This window comes from Athene noctua, chromosome 21, assembly GCF_965140245.1.
Source record: "Athene noctua chromosome 21, bAthNoc1.hap1.1, whole genome shotgun sequence".
In the NCBI taxonomy this organism is placed as follows: domain Eukaryota; kingdom Metazoa; phylum Chordata; class Aves; order Strigiformes; family Strigidae; genus Athene; species Athene noctua.
In genome coordinates this window covers 11,129,102-11,146,876 of record NC_134057.1, presented here as the reverse complement: position 1 = coordinate 11,146,876, position 17,775 = coordinate 11,129,102, and the positions used below count along the sequence as shown (strand labels likewise).

At 50.5% G+C, this 17,775-nt stretch overlaps 1 protein-coding gene across 5 annotated transcripts; it reads right to left on the bottom strand.

Moving 5' to 3' along the window:
- Nucleotides 1-471: 471 nt before the first annotated feature.
- Nucleotides 472-12,547, bottom strand: NCOA4 (nuclear receptor coactivator 4). Of its 5 annotated transcripts, none has more exons than XM_074924233.1 (10): nucleotides 12,467-12,547; nucleotides 7,181-7,334; nucleotides 6,598-6,738; nucleotides 6,393-6,481; nucleotides 5,784-5,892; nucleotides 5,095-5,166; nucleotides 4,553-4,699; nucleotides 3,316-4,326; nucleotides 2,856-2,945; nucleotides 472-2,270 (listed from the first exon to the last, which is right to left on the bottom strand). In XM_074924233.1, exons 2-10 carry the CDS (start codon nucleotides 7,319-7,321, stop codon nucleotides 2,265-2,267), a joined length of 1,806 nt encoding a protein of 601 aa, XP_074780334.1. In that variant the 5' UTR covers nucleotides 7,322-7,334; nucleotides 12,467-12,547; the 3' UTR covers nucleotides 472-2,264. The 5 variants fall into 5 exon arrangements, with proteins under 5 accessions (XP_074780334.1, XP_074780335.1, XP_074780332.1 ...); XM_074924234.1 differs by lacking the exon at nucleotides 12,467-12,547 and adding an exon at nucleotides 9,720-9,828; XM_074924231.1 differs by lacking the exon at nucleotides 12,467-12,547 and adding an exon at nucleotides 9,226-9,423.
- Between the last annotated feature and the right edge of the window lie 5,228 nt (nucleotides 12,548-17,775).

The window sequence follows — 17,775 nt, the reverse complement described above, 5'->3', positions numbered from 1 at the left end:
GAGGACCCCGTTCCTCGTACAATCCAGGAAACTTCAGATTGCACAAAAGATCCCCAACTGATACCTGGAGAAGCCGGGAAGAGCACTCTCTGCTCCTGCTGCTCTGTCTTCCTTCTCTTTAAAAGGCCTGAGGTATTTTTTACCCTGTCTTTGGAAGTTAAACATTTAGGTCAGGAGTTGTGCACAGGGCAGCTCCCAACACAGACCCTCTGCTCCACTTAGAGAGACTGCACGTGTGCACACCCACACCGGAACGCTGAGGGAGGCGGGCCAGGCCCAGCTGCACGCTGGCTCAGGAGAGTTTAACGATACAGAAATAAACCAAAACACGCAGGGAAGGGAATGTTCAGAAACTAGGAGAGTAGCAGAGTCTGAGAGGAACTGACTCGCAGTCACAGAGCCGTTCCACGGCCCTACAATGCGCCGCAGCGGGTCCCGTTACCCACCCTGCAAAGGAGACACCACACCCGCTGGCTGCAATTATTTTTTAATGGAAAAGACTAATCGATGTTTTACATAAATATCAATTAGTGATAACAAGTCAGTTGAGTAAGTAAAGGATTACATACCCCCAAGTTTTAAAGGTTTGTAAGGAAGTGACAAAGCACACAATGACAACTACAAGGGGTTTTTAGAGGTGGGCTGCACGTCAATCACCTGCAGGAACTTCAGCTGCTCATCAGATGGGGCTGGCACTGGAGCGAGGACAGCCCCTGTCCCCTGCAGCAACAGGGGCAGCTGCAACGGGGGAAGTGAACTTCAAAACCACCCTCCTGCGTCCAGCAGGAAGCCCCAACTCTGAAAGTACGAGAGCCTGGAGTGGTCCGCTGACACGCAGCCCGCTCAGGAGAGCTTGGAGGCTCAGGGCTGGTTTCAGAGGTGCAGCGTCCCCCTCCCAGGCTGAAAACTCATTTTTAAACAAACGCACAGGATCTGTCAGCAGGAACGTGTTCACCTGCAGAATGATACCAAGGTTGGATCTCACTAACAATTTCTTTTCTACAGGGTGGTGAAGAACTGAACTCACTTTTACTCCCAGGCAGGCTGCAGGAAGGGGGACAAGGGGAAGATTTTTTTATAGTCACCAGAAGCAATTTGTTAAGTGAGTAGAAGTTGCACCAGACACTACGTAACTTCAGTTTTTCACGCACGTTGCAAGACGTGATCCACGTTTCCATCTGCCATCTCCGTGCTCCTTCCTACAGGCTCAAAATGCTCAATACCCAAGGAGGGGTCACTCATGTGACGTCCACAGCTCTCGGGTCAGAGGTACCTGACCCCACTTTCATGGGCAGAACATGGAAATCACAGCTTCAATATCTCTAAAATGGGTCAGTGGGAGCCACCCAGTTTGCCAAGTTAGTGTTTCCCAATTTCAATCTGATGAGAAGGCATCAAACTCCCCAAGTATTACCTTTAAATATTATGTGGCTAAGATGCCAACTTTCCAGTGGTTTAGTCAAGAAAAGTTTATTATGAATTTTCTAAAAGCAGCAGAAACATAAACGTCACCTTACAGCTTTTTCAGTGAAATTCAAATAGTTTTTAAAAGCTGGGGACATGGTAGGCTCTGGTCTACTGATGCATGAAAAATTAACACCCTACCCTGTTCTCTGAATGGCTCAAAGATGGCAAGAAAAGTTTTCATTCAAAACTAAATTGCCAAGTCTCCCATCACGTGTCAGGTCCCATAAATTCATGTCTTCTTCAAAAACTGGACACCACCACCTCAGCCGGGAGAGGCACCGATACAGGGTGCAAATGAAACTTTTAAAGTTAACAACTGCTCAGTAAAAGAAATTGCTTCCAGAGTCAGCCCAAGGTATCTTGCCATCCCAGCAAGCTGGTAGCCAGCTCACACCAGAGCTGTAGCAGCTGGAAGGGACGGGAACGCCTCTGCAGCCCCTGCCGAAGGGGGACGTTTCACAGCACCAGAGATGTGGCTTTACACTTGCACTGGCTTCAACATACTTCAAGTGACAACCCATTAGAGAAGATTCACGTAGTCCCATAACAGACAGGAATTTACTAACACCCCTAGAGTATCAGATTGCTTATGCTCAGTGGGTTTACATTTCAGAATTAATCATAACAAAAAAGGCATCCTCTGCACCATAACTCTGTTCTATGAGTAATCTTTGTAATAATTCTAGAAGAAAAAGCAGACGGGCAAACACAAACACAAGCATCCAGCTGGCTGCAGTCACTCAGCGTGATGTGCGATTGATCAGCAGGAAGGGGACGATGTCAATGCTTCCAGTTCTTCACATCTAAACAAGTTTAAAATGGGGTTATTCTCTTCAAGAAACAGAAAGCAACGCTTCTGGAAAAAAAACGTGTGTAAGACACCCGGGGGAGGAGGGGGTGTGGAAAACATACTAAAACACTTCCTAGAACTGAGTATCTTGCCTTTTAGGGTTTTTAGTATACCTGCTAAGGACTTTTTTGATTAATTTCAAAAACAGTGATAAAGAGTTATCTTGGCAGAGAGGAGAAACATGACGTCAGCTGTGAATACACCACCGAGATAAGAAAGAAGCTGCCACAAAATGTAGACATTAATTGCACATACCGGTTACATTAGAAGGTACCAACACTTTAGCAAGTGTCAGTCAGCTGAAGAGTGATTTACTCAAAAACATTATTCTCTCCCTGGCTTGTGATCAAAAGAGGAGGAACAATGAAAAAACAGAATGGTCCAAGCTGTTAAAAAGGTATATGGGGAGAAAATCATAACACTGTTCAACACTACGTACTGAGAACTCTGAAGACACCAGTTAGGTGCCACCGTCTGTGTTCTGCACCCCCGAGCCACGTTTAGGCTCAGCTCTTCCGACACGTTCTGTGCATCCTACCTGTAAAGGAGTCCGATACAGCCATTTCTCCTTATCTCCACTGAGTTTCATACAGGCAAAAAGGTCACAAACTGTAGGAAGGCCAAAGTCCTGAAAGAGAAGCCACATGAGTAACTGAGCTCCAAACACAAATACATTCTGGTGCATCTTCAAATTCTGTCAAATGTTCACAAAAAAAAATAAAACTGCCTTCTGAGTCTTCAAGATTAATACTTTCTTCATTTAGTAAGCCTAGCTGTGCTTCAAAATTAACTTTCTGTGTGTTAAACACTGGCCTCATCTACTTAAGTAACTAAGTAATAACCACTGAAAACATTAAAAGAGCTAAGAACCCTTGAAACCGTCAGTATTATCCAGAGCTACAAATTTAGAAGAGAAGGCAGGCATTAAATTTGGCAAGAATAAACCCAGCACATCAGCTCAAGACACAGCAGTGACACAAGCTTATGAACATGCTCACTTGTGCTTTCTTGCGTAGAAGCCATTTATCTTCCGGGGGAGATGGGTTCACATTTTCTAGGTTGTTTGAAGTCAACACCCAACTGTTTACATTCAAGGGGAGGTGGAATGGAGCCAGGAGGTCTAGGAAGGGACTCTTGAAACTATTATCTGCTTTTTCCCTACTCGCCTTTTCTTCTGGGCTTTCTGCTTTGTGCTCAGACGTGGCCAGCCAGCTCGTCAGAGGCCTTTCCAGCAACACTTTGAAGGGTTCTGCGATCTCTGCTGAGTAATCTGCTTTCTCCGCACTAAGGGGTTCCCCTGTGAGCTGCTGCGCAGGGTTAAGCCAGGTATTAGCTGCAGACTTGGTCTTCTCCTGCTCAGGGTTTGGTACATCTTTCTGGCTGACTGGAACTCCATTTTTATCCTTCCCTTCTTTCTTCAGAAGCCATTTACACAAAGCCTCTCTTCCACAGTTTTCATCACACACGCATTCTGAAAAGCTGGCACACAGCTCGTTAGCTTTGCAGACATCTTCCACTTTAAAGGGGGCCTGGGGATGCTGGAGAAGCCAGGCATTTACAGCAGAGGTAACGGGTGACTTCTTTCCATCAAGATGCTCATTCAGGCACTTCAGATTTCCCAGGTTCTCAATTTCCACACTTTTGATCTGGCTACCACGACAACTGGTACATGTTTCAGCTTTGAGGAGCCAATCATTGAAATTAAATTCTTCCCTAAAAGGTTTAAATTCATACTTCCATTTCTCATCTGAAGCAGTACTTCCATTTTCAGTGTCAGGAGTGAGCAGCCAGTCAGAAAGGTCCATCTCTTCTTGTCCAAGGGATTCCAATTCCTCCACCTTTCCGATAGTGGAAAAGGACGAGTTGGAACTAGAGGTGGAATCCTTGCGGCCAGGGGACTCTGTCTTCTCACCAACATCACGCTGTTGATTCTGCAGGAGCCAGTTTTCCAAATCTTTCAGATTTCCCCAGGCTTGCTCAAAGTAACAGACTTTGGAAGAATTTAAATCCTAGTAAAGACACATTGAAATGCATCCGTTAACACTAAAAGACAACGTTCAGTAAGTGTTAGCACAGTTACAGCTTGGAGCATTCCAATAGGAAGTGCAAAGGTACTGGCTGAACACGAGGCAGAGCAGGGGAGTTACAGGTGGTTTCATTCCCAGCCCGCTCCGCCTGCAAGCACACAGCGTTTGCCCCTTTATTAAAGACTCAGTTAGTGTCTAACAGGCTTACCTGGCTGGGCTCTGACACGTATTTTTGCATAATCCATTCTTCCAGATTGGTGCTGGGAATATACGGAGCCTGGCAAACACCCCCAGGCCTGCTTCCAAGTAACCAGTCAGCAAGCGAGGCACTCACTGTCCCACACAATGTTTTCTGCTGAGAAAGAACGTTCTTGCTTATGAGAAAGTCTAATTGCTGAGGTAATCTACGGTGAACACCAAAACAGGCATTCAACAGGCATCAGTATTTCTGAACCAAAAGGAAAACCAGTCCCTTCTAATTAAGAAAAAAGTAAATCTTCAGTTGCCTGTATGACTTTCAGCCACTGCACTGACAGACTGGTTTGTGATCCCAGATTCCTCAGAGAGCAAATAACAAGAAAGGGGAGCAACAGCTTCTACAACCCCCAGTTGTGATACGTGTAACCCAGCCACTCAAACGTCTTCATGAACAAACAGAAGGCATTACTCAAGCAAGCTAACACTCTGTGCTCCAGTTCTGCCTTTCCTTTAACACGATTAAACCTCCACAGATACAAGTCTTCATCTTACCTGCTCACAGTTCATGAGAGCACAATTCTGCCCTGGGAACCAGGGAGAAGTACTCTCTCTCTCTGAGGTTTGCTGTAAGGAAAGAAAAGTTAAAGTTAATTTAAATCTCAGTTTTGTCCAGTTTCCAAGATGAATTCTACAATAAAGCGGAAGTGCAGTTCCAACTGGTCAGTTCTTCGCGGCTAACAATTTTCTCAAATCTAAAACAAGAATGGAGAAAGATTCACTACAAAAATTCTACCTTCAGTCCACTGCCTCTAAGGGAATTACCTCCAATAATAACAGGAAACACTCTCCTTACATAAGAATCCCAAAACATTTGTGTCACAGAAAGCCATCTATGTGGTATAACTATTAAGACCTAAAGAAAATCATAACATTAATTTTCAGTTCCTGGAATAGAATAAGAATACAATCATCATCCCCTCAGTCTCTGCCAAGATATAACAAAATAACAGGTATATAACTAGATCTAAGTTCAGTCAAAATCAGAACTACACAAAATAGTTAATAAACCACTGTGTATATACTTTGCAGCTAAACATATGACTCGTACAAAAGATCCATTTCAAGCTGTAGAAATATGTACAACTAAAATTAGAAATATTTCTTGGAATATATCCCACTACTGCCTCAAAAAAAAAAGATTTTTCTCAACTATTCCAACCCAGGAAAGTCTCGGTGCTTACCATTGTTTTAATTGATCCAAAAGAGGTAATAGCCTGGCGAAGGTAAGATGTGTCAGCCTCAAAATTCAGGATGGAAGACTCCTCTGGTTTAAGAGTTAGACTGTCCAGTCTGAAAGAGTAAGACAACAGTTACAGAAAGGAAAAAAAAAAAAAGGGCAGACAGTCTTCTTTATCTGTCGTGTTTTGGGAATCAGTCCATTATTTCATAAAAAGGCTTCCAAGCTGACTTGGCACTAATTAGGTAACAAAAAGACTTTTAATACTTGCATAAAAATCCAGAGATGCCTATCCACACACCGGGAACAGAATGGATAGCCAGCAAAACACAAGTTTCTCCTTAATTCATTTGCCATCAACAACTAATATTTGAAATAATCTGCACAAATGAGTACCCGCCCTGCTTGTCACAGTCCTGGTTTTTTCCATCTAAGCTAAAAAAAATGAGAGGAATCGTATCTCAGGCTGCTTTAAAGATCTAATTTCTAGGAACCATCAAAGACATAGAGACAGGGAGTCAGATCTATTGTTAGTTCTACTAAAATCAAAAATCAGATTGATAAATCAAAATAAATACCAATTGTGTTAACTTGCATCATAAAATATATTTACCTCTCCAGGCAAACTGAAATCTGGTTTGCTAGTTCGTGACTGTAGGAGCGTTCCAGCTGATGAATAAGGCAATTGAATTGTCCCAAGTACTGCACAGGAGACGAAACACATGTGAGCGTTTTGGCTTCTAAGATGAAAATTTAAGGACAAGAAGGACAAAGTTTACTTAAAAATGCCAGTGCAAGGATTTACAACCCAATCTTACCCAGTAGAGCTGCTGTGCCTGCTGCTGCAAGGCCTCCTCCTTGAGCTGCTGGATGAGATCCACCTGCTCAAAGAGCCAGACCTCGCGGCTGCGCAGGCATTCCAGCTGCCGGCTGATGTGGCTGTGGATCTTGGCTTTCACCTGCAAGGCAACGGGTACCACTGCTAGAGCACCTCTCACACCGTAGGGACAAGCAGGTGCTGTGCAGGTTCCAAAATACTGTGTGTCACAGGTAGGTGGTATTTTGGGAGCAATTTATTTCTCAAACGCTAACCACAGTCACCCAACACCACTCGAGTTAGTAAAAGTTCCAGGGCTACTTTTAAAGAAGCACCAAGAACAGTGTCATTCCCGATACCTCTCTACTCTGATGTTTCAGCCAAGAGCTGTAGGACAGTCTGTGTGCCTACGCTCACAGGAACACCTCTGTCAAGAGCATCACCAAACTACACAGCAAGATGCTGGCGAGGCTCTAGGAAAATGTCAGACCATCACCATAACAGAAAGTACTCTGGAATAATAAAAACTGTCATTAAAGTCATGCTAGTTATTAAAACATTTTTTAAAATGAATTTAAAATTACCTCCCGCCAGTTGTCTTTAATCTGTTGTTCAGCTTTGACAATTCCAGATATAGCTGTTTCCAAGTCCTTCTTCGCTTGAAGGCACTTTGCCAGAGGCTCACTGCTGCAGGAATTTCTACTTCTATCTTGTGGTGGACTCATTCTTGAAGTCTTCCTAAAATACAAAGGAAAAAAAAAATTCTTACTAGTTTCTATTCGTCTTTAACTGAAGAGGAAGTTTATTCTAAAGCCTTCTCGGATGCAGCTTTCTCCAGGAGCAACAATGGTCTCTCAAATGCCTCAGCCCACGGAATTTGCCCAATCACAGGAAAACCAACAGATATTTGACAACAGCTCCAACCACAGGAGCTTAGGCAATCCTCCCCCGCCACGCACCTTCCTCTGGCTTTCGTGTCTGGCCAGCAAACTCCAGCAGCTGAGGGCTGATCCAAGCAGGTTCAGCAGCTCTGCCCGAGCTGGGTGAGAACGGCCCAGCAAGGCGCAGGAGATGTTTCAGCAGTCACCCTTCTTTTTTTTTCCTGCTGCAGGCAAATGAACCGGCTCCCAGAAATAAGAAAATTCTAATACAGTTTGATCAACTGACAAAACAAGCGTTGACACACAGATCCCTTTTCCTGAGCTGCAAAGGCTGAAACTTAGAGCAGCTGCCCGTTATTTTTGCCACGGTCACAGCCACGGTGGGCTTCAGCGTATCCTCAAATAAAAGGGGCTCAGATACAAAATTGCAAGTGAGGGAAAGAAGCTAAATCTGGGGGTTTAGTAAAAATGGGAAGCATCAACATAAGCATTTTTTCGTAAATAGTGGGTATTTTGTTACCAAGGAGTTCCAATTCTCCTGTTAAGTTTCATGGGATTCCTGAAGCCCTCACTGAAGATTCATAGTAAACATTCTATTTAAAAAAAGTCTTCAGCAATGACAACTATGGAAGTTCCCAGGAGAATTAATTAAAGTATACACATATGCCAATCTAAATATTTCACAGATTTTACCACTCCTCTGGAGGGAAATGAAAAGAGTATTTTGAATAGGACAAGACGACCACAGAACCTGTGTTACCGAGCAGCTATTTAGTCTGCAATTTCCAAGCCCCATGACCATATAAACTGCAACCCAAAAATCCTTCTACAGCCAAGACCCACCAGACACAGGTTGGTTTGTGTTTCAGAGAGCAGAGGGCCAGGAGGGGTTGGTTGCCAAGTGGGAACTGACAGAAAAATCTGTGAGGCTGCATCTCCCCTGGCGCCGTGGTCCCCGGCCGTGGAACGCAGAGCGGGCACAGAAGCCACCCCAAGCCCCTGCACCCAAATCAATCCCATCCTCGCCATAACTCCCCATCTTCTAGAAAGTGCAGAGCATAACAGAAGTGACCTTGAATTTGGTTTTTTAAGCTTATGTCAATCCTACACCAAATTAGGGTACCCAAGTCCAAGATACCCCATTCTCCGTTCCGTGCTATGAATGCAGTTTTGTCCTTGTATTTGCTCGCTCTGACTCACTGACAGGTTCAGTTTTTTAATGTTCATGACATTCACCTTGCTAGTGATGGTCAATAAACGGTAAGCTCCTTAGGTTTTATCTGGCTGTCAACTCTCTCATGTACAAGCTACAGGAAAATGTAAGTGGCAGCCCTAACTCTCAGCTGCAACCTAAAAGTAGTAATGCAAAGGCAGAGATATACCCAGCCAAGAAAACAAGGATGTCAGATATATTAAAAGCTGTCATATGTGCAAAAGTAAACCAAAAAAATTCATATTGTTCTTTATTATTTACTTCACCATACTCTTACGTAACAACCGAGTCAAAGTCTGAAAGGCTAAATATAATTGCCGTGTCTGCTCACATGGTAGATAAATGTAGTTAAAAGATTTTTGTGAAAATGTCGCTGGGAGCTGTGTGTCTGCCAATGCCGAGCCCAAACCAGTTACCGTTCAGGCGGTTTCTGAATCGACGCCGCCAGGGAACTGGGCTCAATGCCTGAAGCAATGCTGCTTCCCACTTTGCATTAGCAACTTCACAGTGGCACGATCACATGTAAAAAACTTACACAAGCTCCTCCGGTGAGCTCTGAGAACACCCGGGTTCGGGGCTTTTCCGCTGTGCCATGGGACTGCGAGAGTCTCTCCACGGCGTGCACGGAGGGGATGAACGCCGCTTCCCTCCGGCCAGGCAGCTCTGCAAAATGGCTGTTCTTACGCTTTGTCAAAACCTGCCCACTACAGCGAACGTCCCGGAGGAGGCTGCGGGCCAGGCCCCCCTCCTCCCTCCCTCCCACCGCCGCAGCCCCCCAGCACAGCCCGGTGTGGGTGGGCGACCACCGACCCGCCCCGGGCACGCCAGGCGCTGCCGGGTGCGCGCTCAGGGATACCAGAGATCCCACGCTCCGGCTCCGCGGCAGCGAAAGACAATTCCTCCTGCGACAGGAGACGTGGCGGGGATGACCAGAGCCACGGCGACCCGCACGGCGCGGCTGCCACCGGCGGCAGCCCCGGGGCGCGCTGCGGGACGGGCCCCCCCGCCATCAGCTGGACTCGCACTTACTTTCCGAGCGAAGGAAGCAATCCAGCACCGTCCCGCTCACAGAGCCCGTTCCATTTCCACCCCCCCGGCAGCACCGGGGCTCCAAACCGCCTCTCGGCACCGGCGTGCGGCCGCGTCCCGCCCCGCCGCGCACCCGCGGTGCGGTGCGGCCCGGAGCCGGGCTGGGGCGGGGGGGCAGAGCGGGCGGGGTGCGCAGCCCTGTCCCCGGCCCCCCCGGGCCTTATCGGGGCGCCCAGCCCGCGCCCCGCCCGGCGGCCACAGCGCCCGCCCGCTCCCCTCCCCGGTCACCCCCCCGGTCACCCCCCCGCTCCCCGCCGGCAGTTCCCACCGCACCCAGAGGGTTTTGCAAGGAAACCACCGTTTCTTGCAACACGTGCGGTGCGGCCCCAAGGGCTGGGGGGTGACACCCGGGCCGGGAACCCTCCGGGGGCACCGCACCGCTCCCCCCCGCGCCGGGCGGGCACACCGGGGCTACAGCTGCGCGCCCCGCACCGCCCAGACGCGGCAGCAAGAGAACAGCACTGCTCCTCACCGCAAAGGAACTACCAGGCTTCATTTACACCGCCGCTACTAACACCCGGAGGCCTCCCCGGGAGCTGGCCCCGCAGCGCCCCGCAGCCAGCACTCCCGCTCGCAGCGTTACCCCTCCCAGCGCCCCGCACAACCTCCAGCCCTCCAACGGGCTGCCCGCCTCCACCCCGAGATCTGTCTTCCCCTGCTCGCCTTATTTTGCTTTTATTTGTAGATCAGAAACTGCCGGACAAAAAATTTACCTTTTTTTTTTTTTTAGATTTTAATTAAAGAGCCGGTGCCTGGGTAGCAGAGGAGGAGGGGACAACCCTTCCTCGCCACACAACCGGCCCCGAGGCCAGCAGAAAACTGGTTTTACCAGCTTTTCACTTTCAGCACAGCCATCCCGCTGCCCTCGGGAGGATCATTGTTTTCCATCTCAAAAGGGTGTTGAATAATCTCAAAAAGATGGCCATGCCCAGCCTTTGCTGGCGAAAATCTGCTGAGGGGAACAAAACCTCGCATCTCTGCGTATAAATGCGGAACGATTTCCTTCAGCTGACAGGCCAAGGCTGTTCCAAAGGTCTCTCCGACCTGTGGTTTTAAACCAGCTGGCTTGTTCGAACCGAATTCTTCATTGCCATTTCACCCCGCCCACCAAAAAAACAGTAGTTCCTCTCAAGGAACTGTTGTTCCAAACGAGGTACGTGGGAGTTGTGGTCAGGGAGTGAAGTACTGTAAGTACACGAGCTGAACCTCAGGAGTTCCCACTTACATCCAAACATAACAGGCGTTTCATACAGTACAGCACGGACATCGCTGGGGAGATTATTTTACTCCGAATCTTGTACCCCGTGTGGTTGCTCCTAAGTAACAAGCCACATGCAGAAAAAATAACCCCTAACAGTTCTAGGTAAAAGAAAAAGTGAAATTAACTTCTCGAGGAATTATAATTGTTGAAGTTTCACCTTATAAAATCCTGGCATTTTTTTACCTAGTTGCACCGTACTGGAGCGGTGTCAGCCCTCAACACATGCAACTGCCTCTGGGAGCCCGGAGGAGCTCGGGACAAGAGCTGCCCTCCGCAGAGCCACCTGCACACCTGAGACAAGGCTGATCATCGCCTTATTCCACCTATCGTAAATATATTTTTTTAAGTAGAGCACTGCAGGCACATAAGTAAAAATCACAAGATACCTGAATACGAAGGCCTGAAATCACGATGCCATAATTACATACAATACCAAAGTAGATACCCCGGAGTGGAAAAGACACAGTTATCTTAACACAGATTTGACGTTACAGCACAACTATCTTTCAGACTCTGCATTTTAAACCCCTTTGGAAAACAAGTGACAAGTCCCTTGCTCTGCTTGAAGCATATGGACCCAGAGATAGCCCCGCCACAGGCCTGGGGTGCCCCCCGACACCTCTCCTGGCTGCAGTTATGAACGGTTGTCACAGGACTGCCAGCTCTGCCCCTCCCGTGACTGCACCCCCCAGCTCCTGTGTCAGCTTTTCCCTATAATCCCAGCCACAAAACCCGAGTTTAAAGCTGAAAGAATGTCCGACAAAACCCCTGAAAGCTCTGGCTCCAACCACTTAGCAACAAACTTTCAGTAAACGCGGCCCACGGCAGCCCCTGATCGTTTCTAGCCCAGACTGTCATCGCTCATACGACCTCCGGAAAGCGCAGCTGTTGACGAAAGAGTTTTGACTTTTCACGTAAGGAGCGAGATGACTTCAGGATCGCTAACAGCTTAACGGCTCACGCGCGCAAAATGACAGCGAGATCAACAAAATAAAACAAAACCCCCCCATGTCTCCGCAATGGATCGATGTCAGCGCCCGCCGCAGAATTCTCATTCCCCGACCGCGCCGCCCGGCCGTGCCCGGCCCAGCGGGGCCGCCTGAGCGGCCTTCGCCCGGCGGAGGGCCGCGGGCCCCGCACAGGGCCCGGGTCCCGCACAGGGCCGCGGGCCCGCCGCCCCGCCCCACACTTCGCCTCCCGGTGAGCGGCTCTGCCCGGCGCCGCGGGCCCAGCAGCGCTCCGCCGGCCTCGCGCGGAATCCCGGGCCCGCATCCGCCGCCTCCTCAACGCCGGGACGCGCCCGGCCCGCGGGGCTCCCCGCAGCGGGCGGCGGCGCCGGGACTCCTGAGAGAAACCCCCCGCGCGAATTAACGCCCCCCCCGCCGCACGGTAACGCCCCGGCCCGGCCCCCCGAGGCGGCTCTCACCGGCCCCGCCGCCGCGCGCTCCCCTCGGCCCGCGCCGCCGCCGCTGCCCCGCGCCCCGCGGCCGCTCTCGCGAGAGGCCGCCCCGCGCAGCGCGGCCCCTGGCGGCGCGGAGGAGCGGCGGGAGCGGGGCGGGGGATGCGGCGGTGCCGCTCCACGAACCAACCGCAAGCCGACAGTCCCGACAAGCCCGGCACCGCACGGCCCCGCACAGCCCCGCCGGCGCTGCTCCGCGCCCCCGCCGTGGCCGGGGCGCCCCATGGCGGCGGCCCCCGCGCAGGGCCGGGGGGGAGGCCCCCGCCCCAGGACGGGCCTCGCAGCTCGGGTCTCTGCTCCCCGCGCGGAGCGGCCGCCGGGCCCCCGCAGCCCCGCGCAGCCCTGGGCGGCCCAGCCGCGCTGCCCGGGGACGCCTCCAGTCGAAGGCCACCACGGCCACCCTGTCCCGCTTCAAAACTGGGACCACACCCGGTCACCCCCCGCCCGGCAAAGCAAAGAGGAGGGGAACGCGTCGGGGGAGGTGGCAAGCCACCAGCCTTTTTCCTGCCCACCGGAACGTTCGCAGCGTGCATCGCTTGGCTTCACGCTGGACTTTTTTTTTTTTTTTGGTTTTGTCTCTTCCCCAGGTGTGAAGCACATCAGGGGACCCCCCAGCGCCCGCCATGGCAGCTTTCAGCTGGGCAAGGGACACAGGTACCATTCCGGAGGGCAGGGAGAGCGGGCTGCCGTGCTGTGCCCTGTGCTGTCAGCTATTCAAGGCAAGGTCTCAGCCTTCCTGGGACCACCCAACCACCTCCAGCAACGCACGCTTGTGGAGTGCTGCCTTGTTTGCACAGTACTCAAAACATACACTAACAGAGAAAAAGGGCTTCAAATGGAAACCTGAGCAGCTGTGCAGCTCTGCGTGGATGCGGTAGCTGCGTCACCATTTCCTACACACAGGAGCTCCCCTGGGCACGGACCAAGGAGCTGTTCTTTCCAACAGGACCTCACCTGTGCTTAGGGCTCGTGGCAGCAGCCGGAGTACAAACAATTCAGTGCTGACGTAAGAGAAAGTAGAAGTCACCCACCTGATCCCAGATGCGCTGTTACCCTAGGAACCTGCGTTTCAGGTATTTGGCTTCCTCATCTAAACATGCAGGAGGCACAGGATGTGTCATACAATCCCTCTCTTGAGTATGTGGATCTAAGAGAAAAAATAATGCCAACCCTGTCTGACCTTGAGAACCAGCAGTGCTCATATACCTGTTGTGTGCCCCCAGCAGGACTGTCCTGGGTGAAGAGAGGAGCCTCTCCTGGGCAGGCAGCAGCGTGGACAAAGCTGTTTGCTGTTGCACCTTCCACAGGCCCGTCCAAGGCAATGTCGCAGTCCGGGTGGTTTTGGTGGAACCAGTCGTGCTGGTGGATCAGCCTCACGCAGCACACTCTCTGTACATTCCGTGTGGCTGAGGTTGTGCTTTCCTACGAGGATTCGCCAGTTGGATACATCTTCCATCTCACCCCTAAAGGAATTTCAGACTAAGGAACCATATGCATATTTTTACTGGGCTCTTTCCTTCCGCTGCTGGTGGCAGTACACCCCACTCTTCCCTCTGCCATACCCTTAGCTGCGTGGGACTTTTTACCCAAACCTACATAGTGGATGAAAAAATGAAATTTAAAATGACATTAGCCCAAGCAAAGCACAAGTTGGTAGTATGCTAAAATAGGGGCAAAAGATTGGGCAGAGTTGCTATTTTATGGAAAAATCAACAAGAAGATCTCCTCATATTCGAACGGTAGCAAAGATGGAGACATGTACTGTGTCATTCCTCAGTGCTGGATAAAACTGTGTATCAGTATCGACAGTAAGTCTCCCACCACAGTATGAAAAGAACTCTTTGGGATGCATAAAAGGGATCTACATACACATCAAAAAGAGTTAATGAGGATAAATGCATGCAGCTTTCCCTTGGGAAGAGTGTGACACCACATGATGCATTCCTCTACCCCAAATCCAGTCCTGCTTCCTGCCAAATGGGAATCATGCGTGTGGTCCTGCAGCGTAAAGCCCACCCTTCCTGACAAGCCACTGCTTGGCTTTGCCTCGATTTGGCAAAAGTGTTTAATGACCCTCTTTGTACACTCAGAGACGCTCTTCCTTGCTTGGCTGCAGTGTGAGAATAAAGGGCAGGGTGGGCTTCATCCCTCCTCACACCGCTGAAACAGGAGCCTCAATATAGAAGTGGAAGCTTTTCCTGCAGTCCCTCGGTGTTGGCCTGCCAACCTGGACCACTCTGCACCACCCAAAGCACAAAGAACCTGAGGAATGTTCTCTGCTGCACTGATTTTATAGGAAATTTAATGGGGTTTATGCACATGTTCTTAAAGAATGTTTCTGATTCCTGTTTAGACCATTCATTCCCCTTCAATAACTGCAATAGTTTAGTTGGAGAGAGCCAGTTGTGATAACTTCCAAGTTAAGCACCCCGTAATATCATTTCTCTGCCCTGCAACTCCGCCACACAGTTGATGTGCACAGCGCTGCCTGTTAGAAGGGAAATCCAGTGCGGCACAGTGACAGTGGGGCAGCAAGGCTGCCAAGGCAGACTAACAATCTGGCAGCAGCTTCTCTCAGAGGCAGCAGAGCATGGAAGTACGGAAGAGTCGCCACTGTAGGCCTCGGGGCAATCCCCGCAGCGCCCAGGAGAATCGCCAGCAGCTGCCAGCTCTGCCCTGGAGGGAGGCTGTTTGCCTTGGGCCCTGCCAGCCCGGGTGCGTGGCCGCCGCTCCCGCATCTCCTCCCTGGAGCCTTGTCAGAGGCCAGAGCACGGCACCCAGGCCTGGAGGGTGCTGCGCCCTTCACGCACCGCCCGTCAGCCGTTGGTGTGCTGAAAAACACAAACAGAAGGGTGTTCCAGTAAGATCCACTGCTCGGGGAGCGGTGACTCCATCGCTGCTTTGCAGAAGGGGGTAAGCAGGGACTGGAAAACGCGGGGGGGGAAGAGCGGGGCTGCACGGGCAGGCTGCGCGCTGCGGAGGTGGAGCTAGGAAATGTAATCCTGCCGGAGGGACTGACCCAAATTCATTCCATTACGCTCCCTTTAACACCATGGGGGACAAAATCTCTCCTTCGTTACCTCGCGGAGCCACCTGCACACTGCTGTGGCTGGAGTTGTTGTTTCTGCCCGCGGCCGAGCAGGAGGTGGCTGGAAGGGATGGAGGTCTGCAGCATCGTCTCCTTCCTTGTGTCTTCCCTCTTGGTTTTCTAAGCTTCCTTAACATGTCATCTAAGTGGCTGATAATAAGACAGATGACATCTGTTTAGGTCACATATTAGACAGGATTAATGCTTCTAAAGACTTACAAGCTAGAGCTTAGTACTCTGCTATCTGAACACATCGGCCCTTGTACGTGTGGTGGCTGTCGGCTCAAGACCCAGCACTTGCACAGCTTGAGAGAGGTGGAAGCTGGACGTCCGAGTGGCCACGGCACAGGATATGCACCATTCCCTTGGCTGATGCAGACCACGAGTGACCACACGCTCAGTCTCGTGAAGGAACTCCCAGAGGAAGAAGGGGCTCTGCAGCGTGGGTTTTGCTGGGGGCGGAGGTGCTGCCCCACAGAAAACGGGTGTACTCATCTGGGCCTGCAGAGGTGAAAAAGGAGCACATCTGGTTCTATACTGGGCAGAATTTTTGGCCGCAGGTTTCTTTCTGAGTGAGAAAAGGAACAAGATTCTCACTAAGCCACAGGTCCCCCACGAAGCTTCCCCTTTATAAACCATGGGGCTCTGTCGAGCTGCCCCCTGTAGCAGGGCAGGGGAGAGCCATGCCCCCACTACAGCATCAGCAGAAAGCGGCCTCAGCAGGCACCAGCACCCCAGGGCTCCGTGCACAGGCTCACAGGTCTTAGATTCTCCTTATCTGCAGAGGGTCAGCTGGACCTTGTGACCTGCATAAATAACAAAGCTGTGGAAAAAAAGCTCAATAGACACGTTGTGTTCTTCATTTCAGATCCATAGTTCTGAATGGGGGGAAAAGAAATAAAACTTAAAAATCAAATCTCATTTCACTCTTAAGAGTCCTAAAGTCCCCTGAAAGGGAAAGACACAAGTGACTGACGCAGCAAGTTCCATCAGGTTATTTAACTGGTACTGTGGGAGTTGATTACAACCATTTATTTCCAACTCCTAAACCCACATGCTGCCTCTTTCTCTCTTGCCAATTAACAGTATTACTTAGCACTAATAGACTGCTTTCATTTTCAAGGGGCTTAAGACGACAAATTAATCACCTCAACATGTCGGAAAGGAACAGATGGTAATGAAGGATTAGCATTGCAGTTTCACAGCTGGAAAAGCTCCTGAGGGAGGGGGCTACAGCAGTGTCTGGAGGGCACCTGGCCCTGCTCCCTCTTTGGAGTTCCTGGGGCTTGTCTCTGCTCCAGGATTCTGCTTTATCCCAAACGCACCACATGTTACTTTTCCTAAGCAAAGCCACACAGCTCTTCTTATTCCATCTTTAACGGGGAGTAACATCCTTCCAGGAGGCTTCTTACCTCAGCACATCCCCAGACAAGTCATTACTGCTTTGGATTTAAAAGACTAAAAGTCTATCCAATAATGCCATTAGTCCAGCTTGCCATTATTTCTTACTGGCTATAAGCAGAGAAGTGATGAGGAAGAAGTACATTCCCCTCTCTTTACAGTGGAGGTGCTTTTTTGCCCCTGCAACACCTTTGGTGACAGCTGGGTGCAGAGCAGCTGACTGTGTGTCCCTCCCCGCTTGCTCCTGTCCCAGAGGACCGTGGGCACGGAGCAGCGTCGCTCCGTGGGGCCTTTTGGCTCCGCTGTACAACACCCAATCTCTTAAGCTACATCTGGGTGGAAGATAAGCTTGCTCTAGAGCAGGGGTTCCTACAACAAAACTTGTGAATTAAGGGTGAGATCTGGGCCATCCTTAGCAGAACCAGCTCAGGATCTGGGCTGTAGCAACTCAGAGGTGTTTTCCAGCAGCAGGAAGCCGAAGGCAAGCGGTCTGCAAAGACCGCGGGCTGACCCGGGGCGAGAGAGCCCACAGGACCCCTGGCATGGGGCTCTCAGCTTTGGAGAGCCCCTCAGCTACACCCCCCGCCCGGCTCCTGTCCCCTCATTGCCCTGCGAGCCGCAGGAATCACCGGGAAGTTTGCCCTGGAGGCCCCATGTTACTGGTGTTACTGGTACATCAGTGTGGTCAGGGGGTCCCCCCCGATCCCCTGCCGTTAAGCACCATGGCACAAAACAACAACGCGGGAGGTTGAGGTCAGCCCAGACAGGGAACACAGGACAAGCAAAG